Here is a 20,621-nt window from a genome sequence, read left to right on the forward strand (position 1 = left end):
CATAGATAAGTACTCCTCCCAGTTCGGTGGTGGCAGTCAGTATGCCTATTTCCATGAGGAAGATGAGACCAGCTTCCAGCTCGTTGACACTGCTCGTACCCAGAAGACTGCGTACCAGAGGAACCGCATGAGATTCGCTCAGGTAAAAAAATCTTCTTTGGAGCTCTCTGCACGTTTTGGTGGTGCGGGGGAGGAGTCCAGCAGTGAAAGATGGTCAAATCAGGAGAGCCTCGTAAGACCATCGGGCGGCACGGTGGCGCAGCGGTAGAGTTGCTGCGAATGCAAGACTCAGGTTCGATCCTGACTACGGGCGCCGTCTGTACGTTCTCCCCGTGACCTGTGTGGGTTTTCTCCGAGATTTTTTGGTTTCCTCCCACACTCCAAAGACGTGCAGGTATGTAGGTTAATTGGCTGGGCAAATGTAAAAAAATTGTCCCTAGTGTGTAGGATAGTGTTAGTGTGCGGGGATCGCTGGGCGGCGCGGACCCGGTGGGCCGAAGGGCCTGTTTCCTCACTGTATCTCTAAATCTAAATCTAAAAAAAACCCATAGGAGCAGAATTAGCCCCATTCCACCCATCAAGACTGCTCTGCCATTTGATCACGGCTGATCTACCTTTCCCCCTCAACCCCATTTTCCTCCCTTCTCCCCTTATTATTTTCAGTTTAGTTTATTGTCACGTGTACCGAGCGAGGTAGGGCGAAAAGCTTTTTTGATGCGTACTGTCCAGCCAACGGAGAGTCTATACGTAATTACAATCAAGCCGTAGGTGCCCTTCCTCATCAAAAGCCGATCAATCTCTGCTTTAAAACTACCCAAATGTCTTGGCCTCCACAGCCGTCTGGTGGCAATGAATCCCGCAGATTCATCACCCTCTGTCTAAAGAAATTTCTCCACATCTCCATTCTAACAGTATGTCCTTTTATTCTGGTCCTAGACTCTCCCGTTACTGGAAATGCACAACCCTTGCACTGGTGATAGACACAAAGTGTTAGAGTAGAATAACTCAGCAGGTCAGGCAGCAGCTCTGGGGGGAAAAAGGATGGGTGTATATTCGGGTCCGACCCAAAATGTCTCCCATCCTTTCTCTCCAGAGATGCTGCCTGACCCGCTGAGTTACTCCAGCACTTCGTGTCTATTTTTGGTATAACCGGTCTGCAACCGCCATTTGTTTCCACATTCTTGTACTGGTGACGGGTACAAGGATGTCAGACTTATAAGACAATTCACAGAGGTGCAATGGCACAGTGGTTGGGGAAACCAGACTATTGTCAAGAGGATCGCACTATCAGTGAGAAGAAGGGTCTCGGCCCGAAACGTCACCCATTCCTTCTCTCCAGAGATGCCGCCTGTCCCGCTGAGTTACTCCGGCATTGTGTGTCGTATCTTCACACTGTTGAACACGAGTTCAAAGCCCGACAAGGCAGCAGGAGTATCTGGTCAAAACAAATGAGTTGGCCATGAAACTTTCTGATTATCGTGACAACTGACCTTGGTTTTTAAATTTGCAGCAAAGGAACATGAGGCGTGAGAAGGATCGCCGTCAGATGTTGCAGTTCAACATGCAAACTCTTCCCAAGAGTGCCAAGCAGAAGGAGAGGTGAGCTTATTGTTTCTCCTGCCATCGTCCTCTAGTCAACCATCGGGAATGTTTAAACCCCGCTCACTAGGATTCATTCTCCTGTTCCCGTGACTGTTCCCTGCATAGTTTGGCCGGCCCTTTGACTGCAGGAGTCCTCGGTGCCCTGGTTATAGAGTCACACAGCCCGGAAACAGGCCCTTTTTTGCCCAACTTGCATAAGCTGACCAAGATGCCCCATCTACACTAGTCGCACTTGCCCACGTTTGGCCAGATCGTAAACCTTTCCTATCCATGTACCTGTTCAAATATTTTTTAAATGGTGTTACTGTAACTGCCTCAACTATCTCCTCGGGCAGCTCCTTCCATGTGCCCACTGCCCACAGTGTGGAAAAAGTTGCCCCTCAGGTTCCTGTTAAATCTTTCCACCTTGAACCTACATCCTCTAGTTCTTGCTTCCTTCTTGCAGTAGTGTGACCAAAACTGGGCGCAATTCTCCAAATGCGGCCTCATCCCGTGTGTTGTACAGTTGTAGCATAACATCCCAACCTTTATTTAGAAAAATAACTGCATATGTTGGTACAAATCGAAGAGTCTGAGGAAAGGTCTCAACCCGAAACGTCACCCATTCCTTCTCTCCAGAGATGCCTCCTGACCCGCTGAGTTACTCCAGCATTTTGTGATCCCAACTTTTATATTCGATAGCCTGACTGAAGGCCATTGTGCCGAAAGCCTTTTTGGTCACTCGATGCGATGATGCTTCTGTGATGAAAGGGCAGGATTTGGAGTTGCCTAATCAGTGGTGAAAACCAATTGAATCTTGGCGTTCAGAAGGGAACAAGATAAATGGATGGGCTACAGGAATATGGGGCAGGAGTGGGGAGAAAAAGGATTGATTTTGGAAAGAGCTGGTACATAGAGGACTAAATTCATTCCACTCGATCTGTCCAACATTTACATCCGTTTCATTAGAAAGAGATTGTGATAAAGTAGGACTTCACATGTGCAGGTCAAGAAGAGAGGTCTGTCTTTTCCAACATATAAAAATATTAATCTTTTCTCCAGTTAGAAGGAATCCAATTCCCATTACCATTGGCATGTGAGGTTTATCTGGTGACAAGGATCTTTTTTTGCTCAGAGTATTCCCTCTGCAATGAGCTGCCGGAGGAAGATATAGAGGTGGAAATAATTACGGCCTTCTGCTTGAAGTTGGCTCTTGGTGTAAAGTTATCTTGCTCAAGGTGCCTCCTTCCTGCTGACGTTAAAGCTTGCTAGTTTGTGGTTTTCACCGGCTCTGGTGGTCCCACGCTATCCCTCCCTGTGCTGGAGCTAGGGCAGCCGTCTGCAAGGTTGGGTTGCGATGGAAGGGGAAAACAACTGCAGATGCTGGTTTAAATCGAAGGTAGACACAAAATGCTGGAGTAACTCTGGGTCAGGCAGCATCTCAGGAGAGAAGGAATGGGTGACGTTTCGAGTCAATAGACAATAGGTGCAGGAGTAGGCCATTCGGCCCTTCGAGCCAGCACCGCCATTCAATGTGATCATGGCTGAACATTCTCAATCAGTGCCCCGTTCCTGCCTTCTCCCCATACCCCTTGACTCCACTATCCTTAAGAGCTCGATCTAGCTCTCTCTCGAATGCATTCAGAGAATTGGCCTCCACTGCCTTCTGAGGCAGAGAATTCCACTGATTCACAACTCTCTGACTGAAAAAGTTTTTCCTATTCTCCGTTCTAAATGGCCTACCCCTTATTCTTAAACTGTGGCCCCTGGTTCTGGACTCCCCCAACATTGGGAACATGTTTCCTGCCTCTAACGTGTCCAACCCCTTAATAATCTTATACGTTTCGATAAGATCCCCTCTCATCCTTCTAAATTCCAGTGTATACAAGCCTAGCCGCTCCAGTCTTTCAACATATGACAGTCCCGCCTAGTGAACCTACGCTACACGCCCTCAATAGCAAGAATATCCTTCCTCAAATTTGGAGACCAAAACTGCGCACAGTACTCCAGGTGTACACAGTACTCCAGGTCGAGACCCTTCTTGATGCCACATGGCATAAGAGCGAAAGTGGGCCATTCAGCCCATCGGGTCTACTCCGCCATTCAGTCACACCTGATCCATTTTTCCCTCTCAATCCCATTCTTATGCCATCTCCCCGTAACCTTTGATGCCCTTACGAATCAAGAATCTATCGATCTCTGCCTTAAAAATGCCCAATGACTTGCCCTCCACCACCGTCTGAGGCAATGAATTCCACAGATTCGCCGCCCTCTAGCTAAAGAAATTCCTCCTCATCTCCATTTTGAAGGTACGTCCTTTTATTTCTGAGGCTGTGCCCTCTGGTCCTGCACTCTCCCCTTGGTGGAAATGTCCTTTCCATGTCCACTCTGTCTAGGACTTTGATGCCTTGCTGAGATGAGTAGCCAGCCGTTCGACGCGTGGGGGCTCCACGATTCAAGAGGGTTGATGGCGTGGTGACGCCCTTGGATGTAGTTTTTAGTCAACCAGACTCGTTCCCTTGTCATGTAAAAACGTCTCAATGCATTTCCCGCCCTGATGTCTTTGCAGAGATCGCTTGCGACTGCAGAAGAAATTCCAGAAGCAGTTTGGTGTGCGGCAAAAGTGGGACCAGAGAAACCAGGTCAGATTCAAACTGCAGGCGCAACGTTTCGTAAAGCTTGGTGCTTTGCTCATTGCCAAAAGTAATCACCGCCCCACTGCTGTGACGATCCTCCGTTCAATAGTTCAATGGAGCTTTGTTGTCACTCGGTGCGAAACACACTGACATTCTTTTCCGAGTGGCCCGATTTGGCGCCGTTTACCAAAGTCCGTGTTCTGTCTTCCGGAGCAGAGCCCGATCCAGGCGAGCCCCAGGCTACTGCAGGGCCTCCAAGCGTCACCTCCCCCTGGATCGTTCAGTGAACTGATTTCCCTCGCCCAGCCACCTTTGTGCCCCGGGTGCACCTCTTCCCACTGCCAACCTTGAGGGCGCGGGAGGCGCGTGAACCCCAGTTCACTTTCCAATCAGCCTTCCCCCCTCCCTCTCATGTTCTCCGGTCTCCGGGGGTGGGGAGCAGGGACCGGGCTTGATGGCTCCCCCACTTCCCAGGCTGCAACTCACCGGCTCTTAAACTTCCTCCATGATCCCCTCATATAATCTTTCCCCCTTTCAAACAATCCTTAAAGCCGACCTGTGACTAAATCTTAGGAAATTAACTGCAGATGCTTGTACAAATCGAAGGTATCACAAAACGCTGGAGTAACTCAGCGGGTCAGGCAACATCTCTGGAGAGAAGGAATGGGTGACGTTTTGGGTCGAGACCCGAAACGTCACCCAATCCTTCTCTCCAGAGATGCTGCCTGACCCGCTGAGTTACTCCAGCATTTTGTGATACCCGTGTCTAAATCTTCAGTCACCCGGCCCAATGGGTCAGTTTATTCTTTGAGTATTTGCCAATATTCCTTGAACCGTGTGACACTTCTGTCACTGTAACGGATCCATGGATATTGTTGCCTGGGTTTGTTAACACATTCCTTGTTTGCCACCGACGTAGCTGAAGCCAAGAGACTCATCAGTGGAAGTGCGGAGTGATTGGGAGGTGAAGGAGGAGATGGACTTCCCGCGGCTGATCAAGATGCGATACATGGAAGTGGCCGATCCCGGAGACATGTGAGTGCGTTCAACATAAATATTGTCCCCTTCCGAACCCCTCCAGAATTGCCCACTCCACCTCGGCCCTGATTAAACAAAGCCGCCGGGTAACATCCATTGCCATTGTAACCTCTTACTGCTGAGAGTATGGGGCGCAGCGATAGAGTTGCCGCCTCACAGCGCCAGAGACCCGGGTTCAATCCTGACTGCGGGTGCTGTCCGTACGTTCTCCATTTGACCGCGTGGGTTTCCTCCTGGTGCTCTGGTTTCCTCCCACATTCCGGACGTGCAGGTTTGTAGGTCGATTAATTGGCCCTCTGTAAATTTCCCCCCCGAGTGGGGAGGGAGTGGATGGGGGAAGTGGGATATCGTAGGACTAGTGTGAACGGTTGGTCGTGGACTCGGTGGGCCGAAGGGCCTGCTTCCATACTATATCTCTAAACTTGTATGGTTCCTTTGCCTCCCCCAGAGAGTGCTGTGGCACACTGGAGTACTATGACAAGGCTTTCGACCGAATCACCACGAGGAATGAGAAGCAGCTGAGGAGTATCAAGAGGATTTTCCACACCGTTACCACCACTGATGACCCTGTGATTCGCAAGGTGGGCGCGCACATCAAACGTTGCTCACTATTTCTGGGGGGGCAGGAACGTGCCACAAACTTAACACATGGAGACACAAAATGCTGGAGTAACTCAGCGGCTCAGGCAGCACCTCTGGAGAGAAGGAATGGGTGACTTTTCGGGTCGAGACTCTCCTTCGAGACCCATTCCTTCTCTCCCGAGATGCTGCCTGACCCGCTGGGTTACTCCCTCATTTTGAGTCTACCTTCGATTTTAACCAGCATCTGTCGTTTTTTCCCCACATAATCTAACACGTTTGTGAGATGAAGGGTACAAATTGCTAGGTTGCTAGGTGTCGGACAGAATGCAAATGGATGGGTATACCCAGTGTCTCTTCCACAACCTTGCCCACTGTGATTGCTGCAAGTTTGGTTACGAGAGTCTGCTGTAGTTTTGAGAATATCCCGCCTGTAAATTGTCCCTAGTTTGCAGCATAGGGAGGGAGGGAGGGAGGGAGGGGGGCAACACAGGCGACTATTTGTGTGCTTGCCACAAAAGTGTCTGCAACCACACACTGTAATCACTCCACACTCTAAAACCTCTACTCCCACAGCACATAATGTGATTCCCTCATCATCTTATCCTGTATCTGTCCGCTGTGAATGGCTTGATTGTAATCATGTACAGGTGCTCCCCGACTAACGATGCTTCGATTTCCGATATTTCGTCTTTACGCTGGTGCAAACACTGGGCAACGTTAGCGACCCGCAGCTGGCTTCCGGCCACGTGACCAGGTCTATTAAATGCATTTCGACGTGCGATATGTTCGATTAACGATGGGTTTATCGGAAGGTAGCCCCGTTGTAAGTTGAGGAGCACCTGTATTGTCTTTGCGCGGACTGGTTAGCGCGCGACAAGGGCTTTTCACTGTACCTCGGTGCATGTGACCATAAATCTAAACTCAATGATTGCAGCTGGCCAAGACTCAGGGCAACGTGTTTGCCACGGATGCCATCCTGGCCACGCTGATGTGCTGTACCAGGTCCGTGTATTCCTGGGACATCATCGTGCAGAGAGTCGGCTCCAAGCTCTTCTTCGACAAACGGGACCACTCGGACTTCGGTAAGGCCTACCCGCTAGGCATTGCACCCCTCACACTCACCGCGACCCACACTGAAAAACCTTTGCTCAATACTTGGGCTGCCTCACAGCGCCGGAGACCCGGGTTCGATCCTGACCACGGGTGCTGTCTGCATGGAGTTTGTACGTTCTCCCCGTGACCTGCGTAATTTTTCTCCGGGTGCTCCAGTTTCCTCCCACAACTCCAAAAACGTACAGGCATGCAGGTTATTTGGCTTCAGTAAATTGTAAATCGTCCCCAGTGTGTGTAGGGTAGTGCTTGTGTACGGGGATCGCTGGTCAGTTCGGACGCGGTGAATGGAAGGGCCTGTTTCCACACTGTATCTCTAAACTAAACTAAATAAATCACCTGGTAGATACAAAATGCTGGAGTAACTCAGCGGGACAGGCAGCATCTCTGGAGAGAAGGAATGGGTGACGTTTCGGGTCGAGACCCTTCTTCAGACTGAAGATGCTGGAGTAACTCAGCGGGACAGGCAGCATCTCTGGAGAGAAGGAATGGGTGACGTTGCGGGTCGGGCTGAAGAAGGGTCTCGACCCGAAACGCCACCCATACCTTCACTCCAGAGATGCTGCCTGTCCCGCTGAGTTACTCCAGCATTTTGTGTCTAACTTCGATTTAAACCAGCCTCTGCAGTTCCTTCTGACCTAAAGAAACCACCTTACGAGGGCTGTGCGCTGATCGGATGCGATGGTCAGAATTAAAGCTGCCGGCTACATCTGCTCTTTCAATCATTCAGATCTGCTAACGGTCAGCGAGACGGCCAACGAGCCCCCACAAGATGAAGGGAACTCCTTCAACTCTCCCCGGAACCTGGCCATGGAGGCCACCTACATCAACCACAACTTCTCCCAGCAGTGCCTGAAGATGGCGAGGAAAGGCGCGTCCAGCGAGGTGAGTGACTTCCCCCCTTAAAACTCACTTAGAGAGTCGCTAAAACTCTGTTCCGATCCCAGCTGGACAGTGGTGTTTCAGTTCCATTCTTGGAAACCGTGCAGAGACCTTGGAATGGTTGCAGAATTAAAAAAAAAATTATTCCAGGAATGAGGGACAAATTATATGGGGTGGGGGAACCACTGACAGGTGAAGTGAATAACATTGATTATCTTGGCATTACAATGGCACCTGTCAAGGGGTGGGATATATTAGGCAGCAAGTGAACAGTCAGTTCTTGAAGTTGACGTGTTGGACGCAGGAGAAATGGGCAGGAGTAAAGACCTGAGCGACTTTGACAAGGGCCAAATTGTTCTGGCCAAACGCCTGGGTCAGAGCATCTCTGAAACGGCAAGGCCTGTGGGCTGCTGCTAAAGAACCTGCTGCTAATGGTTTGGTGCCAGATACCACAGGCCACCTTCAGGGGTCTTGTACAGTCGGCGGGTCGGCGCGGTTTTGGCGGCACACGGAGGACCAACAGCATATTCAGCAGGTGGTCGTAATGTTTTGGCTGGTCGGTGTAGATTGACAGATTCTTGAATAGTAACGGTGTCACGGGTTGTGGGGAGAAGGCAGAAGAATGGGGCTGAGAGGGAAAGGTAGATCATCCATGATTGAATGGCGCGATGGGCCGAATGACCTGCTTCTGCTCCGATGGTTTATGAACTTGTAGGTGATGGGGAGATTTGATATGGGTTTTTAAGCTGTCATGCTTATGAGAGTACAATATAAACCTACAGTATATCCAATTGCAGAAGAATTGGTAATACTCTAGAAGAGGATAAAGGTAATCAGTCGCAACTTTTTACATGTTGAGTTGTGGTCTGGAACAACACTGAAATCGCGTCGAAGGCAGATTCAGGATGAGGAGAGGATCTCATTGAAACCGACCGAATAATGAAAGGCCGAGATAGAGTGGGTGTGGAGAGGATATTTCCACAAGTGGGAGAGTCTAGGACCAGAGGGCACAGCCTCAGAATAAAAGGATGTACTTTAGAATGGAGATGTGGAGGAATTTCGCTAGCCAGAAGGTGGCGAATCTGCAGAATCCATTCCCACAGATAGCCACGGAGGCCAAGTCATTGGGTATTTTAAAAGCGGAGAATGGTAGGTTTTTGATTGGTGAGCTTGTCAAAGCATAAGGGGAGAAGGCAGGAGAATGGGGTTGAGAGGGAAAAATAGATCAGCCATGATCGAATGGCGGAGCAGCCCCGATGGGCTGAATGGCCTAATTCTGCTTCAATCTTATGATTCAGTAATAATTGTCAAAAGCAATTCAATACTGGCCTACCACTGGTTTCCCGGCAATAGGTGGCTACTCCAAGGATAGCAGTCCCAGCCTGCTCAACCTCTCCTGATAGCTCAGGCCCTCGAGTCCAGGCAACTTTCTCGTAAATCTTCTCTGCACCCTTTCCAGCTTGACAACGTCTTTTCTATAACATGGTGCCCAGAACTGAACGCACTATTCCAAATCTTGATGGTCTGTTTATGGAGTGCTGTATTGTCTGAGGTCCTGTCGTTTTGAAGACAGTGCTCCTTGGATATCTCTGTAAGGCCTACTTTGCTCTCATAGTTGGCCGAAAATAATTGAACGTGTAATGCATGATGCATTTAGATTTTTTAGATTTAGAGATACAGCGCAGAAACAGGCCCTTCGGCTCACCGGGTCCGCGCCGCCCAGCGATCCCCGCACACACTAACACACTACACCCGCTAGGGACAATTTTTACATTTGCCCAGCCAATTAACCTACAAACCTGTACGTCTTTGGAGTGTGGGAGGAAAACGAAGATCTCGGGGAAAACCCACGCAGGTCACGGGGAGAACGTACAAACTCCGTACAGTACAGCCCCCTTAGTCAGGATCGAACCAGAGTCTCCGGCACTGCATTCGCTGTAAGGCGGCAACTCTACCGCTGCGCCACCGTGCCGTTGATATTTATGTGTAAATATCAACGGTGTTCATTCCTCTGTTTGGTGAGTCAATTTGTGTGACTGTTGGCTGGTGCTTTCTTTCATGGGAAAGCGGGGATATTGTTGAAAATGCTCGCACTGCAGTTAAACTAAGGTGTTGGCCTTCACAAAGTCGGGATTCATGATCCTGTTTTCAAATACGCAGGACGTGATGTTAAAATCCAAAGTGCCAAATGTCAACTTGCTCCGGCGGTGATGGGAGGCCTCTGCGCTCACCTGTGCTCCTCCGATGTTGAGAAAGGCTGGGCAGACACGTCACTGGGGTTATCAAGTGGGCACCTACTTTCATCGACGTTTCGCTGACTGGGCCCACGACGTCTCCAGTAGGCACGGCGTCCCAGAACCACCCCCCCCCCCCCCTCAGCATCTGCCTAGCCGCCTTATTTGGGAGGCCAGGTGGGGTGTTCGGCAAGTTAGTTTGTGTGCCTGTTGGCTGGTGCTTTCTTTCATGGAAAAGCAGGGATATCGCTGAAAATGCTTGCGCTGCAGTTAAATTAAGGTACTGCACAAAGTCGGGATTCATGACCCTGGGTTTAAATCCCACCGCGGTGGCGGGGGAATCCATGTGTTTAATTAGATAAACGGCATTGCTGGTCCCCGCTGCAGCCAGCTGATGAGTCGTTTGGTCGGTGCCCTGTGCCGTGGGTGGTTGTCTTGCAGCTGCTGTGTGTGCCGCGCCGGGAGATCTCACCCTCCCGCTGCAGCCAGCTGATGAGTTGTTTGGTCGGCGCCCTGTGCCGTGGGTGGTTGTCTTGCAGCTGCTGTGTGTGCCGCGCCGGGAGATCTCACGCTTCCCTCCTCTCTCCGTTTGCTCCAGGGCATCGAGAAGTACAAGTTCCCGAATCCAAACCCCTTTGTGGAGGACGACGTGGACAAGAATGAGGTGGCCTCGGTCGGATACAGGTAGGGGACGCGAGGACCAGGAGGAGGCCTAGACCAGGTTGTCCATCACAATCACAGAAACGGGCCCTTCGGCCGACCACCTCCATACTCTCCCCTTTTTCCCCATCTTCACAAGTCCTGCTTTATAAGGTCATATGCGATAGGAGCAGAATTAGGCCATTCGGCCCATTAAGACTGTCGTATGTTGAAGGACTGGAGCGACTAGGCTTGTATACACTGGAATTTAGACGGATGAGAAGGATGTTATCGAAACATATAAGATTATTAAGGGGTTGGACGCGTTAGAGACAGAAAACATGTTCCCAATGTTGGGGGGGAGTCCAGAACCAGGGGCCACAGTTTAAGAATAAGGGGTAGGCCATTTAGAACTGAGATGAGGAAAAACTTTTTCAGTCAGAGAGTTGTGAATCTGTGGAATTCTCTGCCTCAGAAGGCAGTGGAGGCCAATTCTCTGAATGCATTCAAGAGGGAGCTAGATAGAGCTCTTAAGGATAGCGGAGTCAGGGGGTCAGGGTACTGATTGAGAATGATCAGCCATGATCACATTGAATTCCAGGACAGTCCCGCCATTCCCGGAATTAACCTAGTTTGTCCCGTGTGTGATCAGTACACCTCCCTGTCCAGAGCTGCCTCCCCACGAGACGTGTTCAGACAGACCGTGTTGTTTTCGGGTTCTGTTCCCCTCTCCCCCGGCCTCACCCTGGGTTGCTTCGACTTAACCTGCAGGTACCGGCGGTGGAAGCTGGGGGAAGACATCGACCTGATCGTACGCTGCGAACACGACGGCGTCATGACCGGGGCCAACGGTGAAGTGTCCTTCATCAACATCAAGACGCTGAACGAGTGGGACTCGCGGGTAAGTCATCGATAAACCACACTGGGTATTTGGCTTGGGCAGCTTACACCCCAGCGGTATGAACATTGGTTGACATGAAATGCTGGAGTAGTTCAGCGGGTCAGGCAGCATCTCAGGAGAGAGGGAATGGGTGACGTCTCTTCAGACTGATGTCAGGGGAGGGGGCGGGACAAAGATAGGATGTAGACGGAGACAGGAAGACTAGTGGGAGAACTGGGAAGGGTGAGGGGATAGAGAGGGGAAGCAGAGACTATCTGAAGTGGGAGACGTCAATGTTCATACTGCTGGGGTGTAAGCTGCCCAAGCGAAATACGAGGTGCTGTTCCTCCAATTTGCGCTGGGCCTCACCCTGACACTGGAGGAGGCCCAGGACAAAAAGGTCAGATTGGGAGTGGGAGTGGGAGTTGAAGTGCTGTGCCACCGGGAGATCAGGTTGGTTGAGACGGAGTGAGCGGAGGTGTTCAGCGAAACGATCGCCGAGCCTGACAACATTGACTTCTTTAACTTCAAGTAGCCCTCGCTTTCCCTCTCTCCATCCCCTCCCCCTTCCCAGTTCTCCGACCGGTCTTACTGTCTCCGACTACATTTTTATCTCTGTAGCGCCCACTCCCCTGACATCAGTCTGAAGAAGGGTCTCGACCCGAAACGTCACCCATTCCTTCTCTCCCGAGATGCTGCCTGACCCGCTGAGTTACTCCAGCTTTTTGTGTCTATGACCGGCGCGGTGATCAGTCTGGCTCCCGGGGAGGGCCTCAGAACGGAGTTTTAGACTTTAGAGATACAGCGTGGAAAACAGGCCCTTCGGCCCATCGAGCCCCACCGAGTGCGTGTTGACCAACAATCGCCCCCTAAACCAGCACCATCCCCACACGGAGACAATACTGCAGAAGGCAATTAACCTACAAACCTGTACGTCTTTGGCGTGTGGAGGAAACCGGAGCGCCCGGTGGAAATCCATGCTGTCGTGGGGAGGTTGTACAAACCTGGTGCAGTCAGCGCCAGTAGTCAGGATTGAACCCGAGTCTCTGGCGCTGTGAGGCAGCAACTCTACCGCTGCGCCACCGTGACCCTGACTGATGTCGGAACTGATCCCAGCAGCGGACAAAACGCAAACAAAGCTGGAGGAACTCAGAGGATCAGGCGGCATCTGTGGAGGGAATGGACTGGCGGCGTTTTGGGTCGGGACCCTTTCTTCGGACAGGAACTGGCCCCAGTGGTTGAGAGGTCCAAGCCTTTGCCCCCTCTGCCGCAGTGCCGGTTCTCTTCCCTCAGTTACTCTGGGTGACTGCCTCTGTACAGTAACTCTGGGTGACTGCCTCTGTACAGTAACTCTGGGTGACTGCCTCTGTACAGTAACTCTGGGTGACTGCCTCTGTACACCTGTCACTGCCATGACTGAATCTGCTCTGGGGATTTCATGCTTCCTCTCAACATAGAAGGAAACAGTGGAGCAGCGGTCGAGTTTTTTAGATTTAGATTTAGATTTAGAGATACAGCGCGGAAATAGGCCCTTCGACCCACCGGGTCCGCGCCGCCCAGCGATCCCCGCACACTAACACTATCCTACACCCACTAGGGACAATTTTTACATTTGCCCAGCCAATTAACCTACATACCTGTACGTCTTTGGAGTGTGGGAGGAAACAGAAGATCTCGGAGAAAACCCACGCAGGTCACGGGGAGAGCGTACAAACTCCTTACAGTACAGCACCCGTAGTCAGGATCGAACCTGAGTCTCCGGCGCTGCATTCGCTGTAAGGCAGCAACTCTACCACCGCGCCACCGTGCCGCCCACTGCATGCAACGCCAGAGACCCAGGTTCGATCCTGACCCAGGGTGCTGTCTGACATTGTAATGAACACCAGCCCCACTCCAGTAATCCGGTGGAGTTTGAGGCAGCTTAGAATTGAAATGGAAGGGGGTGCTCATTGTGAAGAAAGGAACCAAGCATAGACACGACGTGCTGGAGTAACTCAGCGGGTCAGGCAGCATCTCTGGAGAAAAAGGATGGGTGATGTTTCGGGTCGGGACCCTTCTTCAGACTGAAAGTAGAGGGGAGGGTAAGAAATGGCCAGAATGCTCCGCCTGTATGTTCTCCCTGTGACCACGCGGGTTTTCTCCAAAGACGTCCAGGTTTGTAGGTTGATTGGCTTCAGTTTAAAAGATTGTAAATTGTCCCTGGTGTGTAGCATAGTGGCGCGGACTCGGTGGGCTGATGGGCCTGTCTCCGCGCCGTATCTCGGAGCCTGACTGAGTTCGATGGGAGCTTTGTTGGGGGTGGGTTAAATTGGGGAGACAGGGACTGCTGTGTGTATTGAACGTTTCCTTCTCTACACAGTTCTGCAACGGCGTGGACTGGCGACAGAAGCTGGACTCGCAGAGAGGAGCCGTGCTCGCCACCGAGCTGAAGAACAACAGCTACAAGCTGGCTCGGTGGACCTGCTGTGCACTGCTGGCTGGATCAGAGTATCTCAAACTCGGGTAAGAACGCCAGGCGAGGGGGAAACTCAGAGGGGAGAGAGAATCTGAGGGGAGAGAGAGTCTGCGGCATCTTAAGGAGCTGAGTGTTCAATGGTTTGTCATTGTCACACAGCAACATTGAAAATAGGTGCAGGAGGAGGCCATTCGGCCCTTCGAGCCAGTACCACCATTCAATATGATCAGGGCTGATCATCCAAAATCAGTTCCCCACTTCCTACTTTCTCCCCACATCCCTTGGTTCCCTTAGCCTGAAGAGCTAAATCTAACTCCCTCTTGAAAACATCCAGCGAATTGGCCTCCACTGCCTTCTGTGGCAGAGAATTCCACACAGATGCACAACTCTCTGGGTGAAGTTGTTTTTCCTCATCTCAGTCCTAAATGGCCTACCTCTTATTCTTAATCTGTGGTCCCCTGGTTCTGGACTCCCCCAACATCGGGAACATTTTGCGAATACAATCCCGGTCGACCCTTTCTTTCATCATATGTCAGTCCCGCCATCCCGGGAATTAACCTGGCGAACCTAGGCTGCACTCCCTCAATAGCAATAATGTCCTTCAAATTGGGAGACCAAAATTGCATACAATACTCCAGGTGCGGTCTCACCAGGGCCCTGTACAACTGCAGTAGGACCCCCTTGCTCCTAAACTCAAATCCTCTCGCAATGAAGGCCAACATGCCATTCGCTTTCTTCACTGCCTGCTGTACCTGCGTGCTTACTTCCTACTCTTTGCTTCCCGTCTGCCAACCAGTTCTCTCTCCGTGTCTATACCCTGCCCCCAATACCGTGTGCTCTAATTTTGCACACTAATCTCTTGTGTGGGACCTTTTGAAAGTCCAGCTACGCCAAATCCACTGGCTCTCCCTTATCCATTCTACTTGTTACACCCTCAAAAAATTCCAAAAGATGAGTCCAGCATGATTTCCTCATCATAAATCCATGCTGACTTTGACCGATCCTGTCACTGCTTTCCAAATGCACTGCTTTAACATCTTCAACAATCGACTCAAGCATCTTCCCCACTACCGATGTACGGCTAACTGGTCTATTATTGCCCGCTGTCACGGCACAGAGAAATTGTTTTGCACGACCCACAAATGCAAGGTCACCACAATTGCCACCACCACATTTCTCCACAATCCTAGAAAAGACACAAAAGTGCTGGAATAAACTTCAATACATTCAAAACTCCGCTGCCCGTCTACTCACCCACACCCCGATCCGTGACCATATCACCCCCGTCCTTTATAAACTCCACTGGCTCCCCATCCCCCAGAGAATCCAGTACAAAATCCTCCTCATAACCTACAAAGCCCTCCATAACCTGGCCCCATCCTACCTGACCGACCTCCTCCACAGGCACACTCCCACCTGCACCCTCCGCTCTGCCGCTGCCAATCTCCTATCCCCCCACATCCGGACCAAACTCAGATCCTGGGGGGACAGGGCTTTCTCCATCGCTGCTCCCACCCTATGGAACTCACTACCCCAAACCGTTAGAGACTCCTCCACACTCACCACATTCAAAACATCGCTGAAGTCTCACCTGTTCAGTACTGCCTTCAACCACTGAAGGTCACCTCACCTTCTGTCTCCTTTCTCTGTTCGTTTATTTATTTACTTATTTATCTATTTATTCATTTCCCTATGTTCTCTAAATCTCTGTAAAGCGTCTTTGAGTATATGAAAAGCGCTATATAAATAAAATGCATTATTATTATTATTATTATTATCCACGATCTCCAGAGATACTGCCTGACTTCGTGTCATTGTTTCTGTGTAAACCACCAAGTGCCATTCCTTGTTTATCTATTAAAACTAGATTATCCTCTCCACCAATTGTCTTTCTCTTCCCTTTTGCTCTGTGTTTTGGTTCACCTTCCTTGTTTCCTTTAAGTTACAAATGCCCGATTCCAACCTCTCCCTTTCCTTCCTCAGGGTTTTAGAAACATAGAAACATAGGTGCAGGAGGAGGCCATTCGGCCCTTCGAGCCAGCACCGCCATTCATTGCGATCATGGCTGATCATCCGCAATCAGTAACCCCTTGCCCAAAGATACTAGAGGAGCAAGATGGACCTCTCGACCCTAAAAACCGTAGTACGCCACAGCGGCCATTTTAGTGGGCGGAAACTGGCAGAAACATTTTTAAAGAAAAATAACAAAAATCTGTGAATTGATAGATGAGATATATTCTGCATTTTAATGGTATCATCACACATACTGTTCCCCCAAAACACTGATTACACTGCGAGAGGCAGAACGAATGGCGGGTTTTGCTTACTAAAATGGCTCCTTTGCGTACTACACTTCAGTATAGGCGATTTGAACGGAGTGGTCCATCTGGTTCCTCTAGTATCTTTGCCCGTGCCTGCCTTCTCCCCATATCCCTTGACTCCACTAGCCCCTAGAGCTCTATCTATCTTTCTTTCTGTTGTAGATTGGTCTTTCTGAGGTTCTCATTTACTGATACAATTCAGAGACTCTTAAAACCCCCGGAGTGCAGTCCTGAGCACATGATGAAGCCCGACTTCTCTTGCCCGTGTTGCTGTGCCCCTCTCTGTCGCCGTGCCACCCCCCCTTCGTCTATTTCCCCCCCCCCCCTCTGTCGTACGTGGCCCCCGTAGCTGTGCCCCTTGTTACAGTGAAGTGCCCGGTACTCCCATTGCCCCGTGTCATGGAGTCAGGAAACAGGCCCTTCGGCCCACACTGGCCAACGTGCCCCATGTATACTAGTCCCACCTGCCAGGTTCCTCCAAACCTGTCCTATCCATGTACCTGTAGGAAAGAAACTGCGGATGCTGGTATAAATTGAAGGTAGACACAAAATGCTGGAGTAACTCAGCGGGTCAGGCAGCATCTCGGGAGAGAAGGAATGGGTGATGTTTCAGGAGACCCGAAACGTCACCCGTTCCTTCTCTCCCGATATGCTGCCTGACCCGCTGAGTTACTCCGGCATTTTGTGTCCACTATCCATGCACCTGGCTGACTGTGCTTCTTGAAACGATGCGATATCCCCTGCCTCAACTGTCTCTGTTTAAAGGTACGTGTCGCGATTCCACATCAAGGACTCCTCCCGCCACGTGGTCCTGGGCACCCAGCAGTTCAAGCCCAACGAGTTTGCCAGTCAGATTAACCTGAGCATGGAGAACGCCTGGGGCATCCTACGCTGCGTCATTGACATCTGCATGAAGCTGGAGGAGGGCAAATACCTCATCCTCAAAGACCCCAACAAGGTGAGGAGCGGTGAGGGGGTGGGGGAAGAGAGGAGGGGGTGGGGGAGAGGTGAGAGCGGGGGGAGGTGGGGGTGGGGGGGTGATCACTGCTTCACGTTCAAGCACCAAGTGAACTAGGCAAAGGGGGGAATATTGATTGGGTTAGACCATAGACAATAGGTGCAGGAGGAGGCCATTCGGCCCTTCGAGCCAGCACCGCAGGTATAGGGACAGGTGTTGCATCTCCTGCGGTTGCAGGGGAAGGTACCTGGGGAGGGGGTGGGAAGGGACGAGTTAACCAGGGAGTTGCGGAAGGCGGAAAAAGGTGGAGATGGGAAAATGTGGCTAGTGGTGGGATCCCGTTGGAGGTGGCAGAAATTTCGGAGGATTAAGTGTTGTATGAGACGGCTGATGGGGTGGAAGGTAAGGACTATAGACAATAGACAATAGGAGGAGGCCATTCGGCCCTTCGAGCCAGCACCGCCATTCAATGTGATCATGGCTGATCATTCTCAATCAGTACCCCGTTCCTGCCTTCTCCCCATACCCCCTGACTCCGCTATCCTTAAGAGCTCTATCCAGCTCTCTCTTGAATGCATTCAGAGAATTGGCCTCCACTGCCTTCTGAGGCAGAGAATTCTTAAGTTCGAGGAGCAGAATTAGGCCATTTGCCCCATTGAGCCTGCTCCACCATTCAATCCTGGCTGGCCTATCTTTCCCTCTCCAACCCCACTCTCCTGCCTTCTCCCCGTAACCCCTGGCACCCTGCGAGCTGATAGTTGGCGAGAAGCTTGAGGTAACTCCGCGGGACAGGCAGCATCTCTGGAGAGAAGGAACGGGTGACGTTTCGGGTCGAGGCCCTTCTTCAGACTGATCCGCCCGAAGAAGGATCTCGACCCGAAACGTCACCCGATTCTTCTCTCCAGAGACGCTGCCTGGCCCGCTGAGTTGCTCCGGCTTTTTGTGTCCACCTTCGATTTAAACCAACGCCTGCAGTTCTTTCCTAAACAGAAGCATGAGGCAGTTGGGCCGAATGGCCTGTTACTCTGCTGTAGTGCAATCCCCTGGATTAATAACAATAAGTTGCTGAATATTTCACAGTATCTGATTTAGACAACCTGCGCGTTTGAGGACCAAACATTTGTGTGGGATTCGGACAGGATTGTCTGTAGGGTTGTCACGGTGGTGTAGTGAGTAGAGCTGTTGCTCACAGTGCTAGAGACCCGGGATCAATCCTGACTATGGGTGCTGTCCATGCGGAGTTTGCACGTTCTCCCTCTGACCTCTACGGGGATAATCCGGTTTCATCCCACTTACCAAAGGCATGAGGATTGGTAGGTTAACTGGCCACTGTTTAGGTTATTGTCACGTGTACCGAGGTACAGTGAAAAGCTTTCATGTTAATTGTTAATTGCCCCTGGTGTGTGGAGGAGTGTTTGAATCGGGGTTGATGGGAATATGGGGAGAATTAAATGAGATTAACAGTGGGATTAGTGTGAATGGTCGGTGCAGACGTGACCAAAGGCCCTGTATCTATGTACCACTCCATGGCTACATCATAAGAGATAGGAGCAGAATTAGGCCATTTGGCCCATCAGTTCTACTCCGCCATTCAATCATGGCTGATCTATCTCTCTCCTGCCTTCTCCCCATAACCCCTGACACCCGTACTAATCAAGAATCTATCCAGCTCTGCCGTACAAATATCCACTGACTTGGCCTCCACAGGTGTGGCGATGAATCCCACAGACTCGCCACCCTGTGGTATCAGTAGCCTACTTGCTGTCAGCTCTCAGTGCCCTTCCTTGTCTTCTACACTCCCTAAGGATTTGCACGGGAATTCTGTAAACTGTGCCGGGAATCGACAGCTGCATTCCCAGGAGGGTCAGGACTTCATTTACTGAGCTATATATCAAACAAATGTGGGAGATTAAATGCAAGTTGTGCTTGTATTGATATATGGGAGAGATGAGGTGAGGTGTATTTGTACGGGGCAGGGTGAGATATTCCAGAGGGAGGTGTTAAAAACTCTCAGAGATTTCTGGAGCAGTTTAGAGATACAGCGTGGAAACGGGCCCTTTGGCCCACCCGAGCTCACGCCGACCATCGATCACCCTGTTCACACTACGTTATCTCACATTCACACTCGCTCCCTGCACACTGGGGGCAATTTACAGAGGGCCTATCGACCCACAAGACTGCGTGGGCACGTCTTTGGAACGTGGGGGGAAACCGGAGCCCGGGGGGGGGGGGCCACAGGGAGAACGTGCAAACTCCTCAAAGGCAACGCCCGTGGTCGGGATCGAACCGGCATCAAAGGGCGGCACGGCGGCGCAGCGGTAGAGTTGCTGCCTTACAGCGAGTGCAGCGCCGGAGACCCGTGTTCGATCCCGACTACGGGCGCCGTCTGTACGGAGTTTGTACGTTCCCCCCGTGAACTGCGTGGGTTTTCTCCGGGATCTCTGGTTTCCTCCCACACTCCAAAGACGTGCAGGTTTATAGGTTTATTGGCTGGGTAAATGTAAAAATTGTCCCCAGTGGGTGTAGGATGGTGTTAACGCGCGGGGATCGCTGGTCGGCGCGGACCCGGTGGGCCGAAGGGCCTGTTTCCGCGCTGTATCTCTAATCTGTGCCCCGTGCTGACCACCTCCCCTCGCTCTCGCGGGTGCTTCCTGGTTCGGGGTCTCTCCGGCGGGCACGCTGCCCACTCGCTGCCCGGCTCACCCTCTCTCTCTCTCTCTCTCTCTCTCTCCCGTTCCGCAGCAAGTCATCCGTGTGTACAGCCTCCCCGACGGCACCTTCAGCTCCGAGGAGGACGACGATGACGATGATGACGATGACGATGAGGAGGAGGACGGGGCCCAGTGAGGGGCTCGGCCGCGTGCCCACGCACCTGGCTGCTGCAGGGGGCTCGAGGCCGGACCCCCCTCCCCCCGGGACCACACGGGTAACACAGCCCCCAACACGGGGAGACAGCAATAATGCTCAGTGTACCCTCACTCCAAATAAAACTACAGTTTCCACGACGGAGTTTCTCTTGATATTGGTGGCCGACGGCCCTGTGTTCATGTATCAGTCCACGGCTACATCATGAGAGATAGGAGTAGAATTAGGCCTTTCGGCCCATCGAGTCTACTCTGCCATTCAACCATGGCTGATATATCTCTCCCTCCTAACCCCACTCACCTGCCTTCTCCCCAGGGTGGAGTTACTTTGTGTCCCTTCCCCGAGCGTGGTAGCTCTACACACCACCGTGTACACACACACACTCCACTGCACGTATACACTCCACGGTGTACACACACTCCACTGTGTACATATACAAT

The 20,621-nt window shown here is 51.4% G+C and overlaps 1 protein-coding gene across 2 annotated transcripts in view; it reads left to right on the top strand.

Moving 5' to 3' along the window:
* eif3d (eukaryotic translation initiation factor 3, subunit D) overlaps positions 1 to 20,315 on the top strand; it is a 28,848-nt gene extending 8,533 nt beyond the window's left edge. For both annotated transcript variants that reach the window (XM_078430834.1, XM_078430835.1), the window contains exons 4-15: positions 6 to 142; positions 1,511 to 1,599; positions 4,151 to 4,223; positions 5,137 to 5,252; positions 5,704 to 5,836; positions 6,772 to 6,919; positions 7,678 to 7,832; positions 10,662 to 10,747; positions 11,474 to 11,603; positions 13,942 to 14,084; positions 17,124 to 17,316; positions 20,059 to 20,315. In XM_078430834.1, the coding sequence (XP_078286960.1) occupies positions 6 to 142; positions 1,511 to 1,599; positions 4,151 to 4,223; positions 5,137 to 5,252; positions 5,704 to 5,836; positions 6,772 to 6,919; positions 7,678 to 7,832; positions 10,662 to 10,747; positions 11,474 to 11,603; positions 13,942 to 14,084; positions 17,124 to 17,316; positions 20,059 to 20,163 (1,508 nt within the window). In that variant the 3' untranslated portion in view covers positions 20,164 to 20,315. The remainder of the gene's footprint in view (positions 1 to 5; positions 143 to 1,510; positions 1,600 to 4,150; positions 4,224 to 5,136; positions 5,253 to 5,703; positions 5,837 to 6,771; positions 6,920 to 7,677; positions 7,833 to 10,661; positions 10,748 to 11,473; positions 11,604 to 13,941; positions 14,085 to 17,123; positions 17,317 to 20,058) is intronic.
* Positions 20,316 to 20,621: the final 306 nt, after the last annotated feature.

The sequence above is a fragment of the Rhinoraja longicauda genome, chromosome 40, assembly GCF_053455715.1.
Source record: "Rhinoraja longicauda isolate Sanriku21f chromosome 40, sRhiLon1.1, whole genome shotgun sequence".
NCBI lineage: Eukaryota > Metazoa > Chordata > Chondrichthyes > Rajiformes > Arhynchobatidae > Rhinoraja > Rhinoraja longicauda.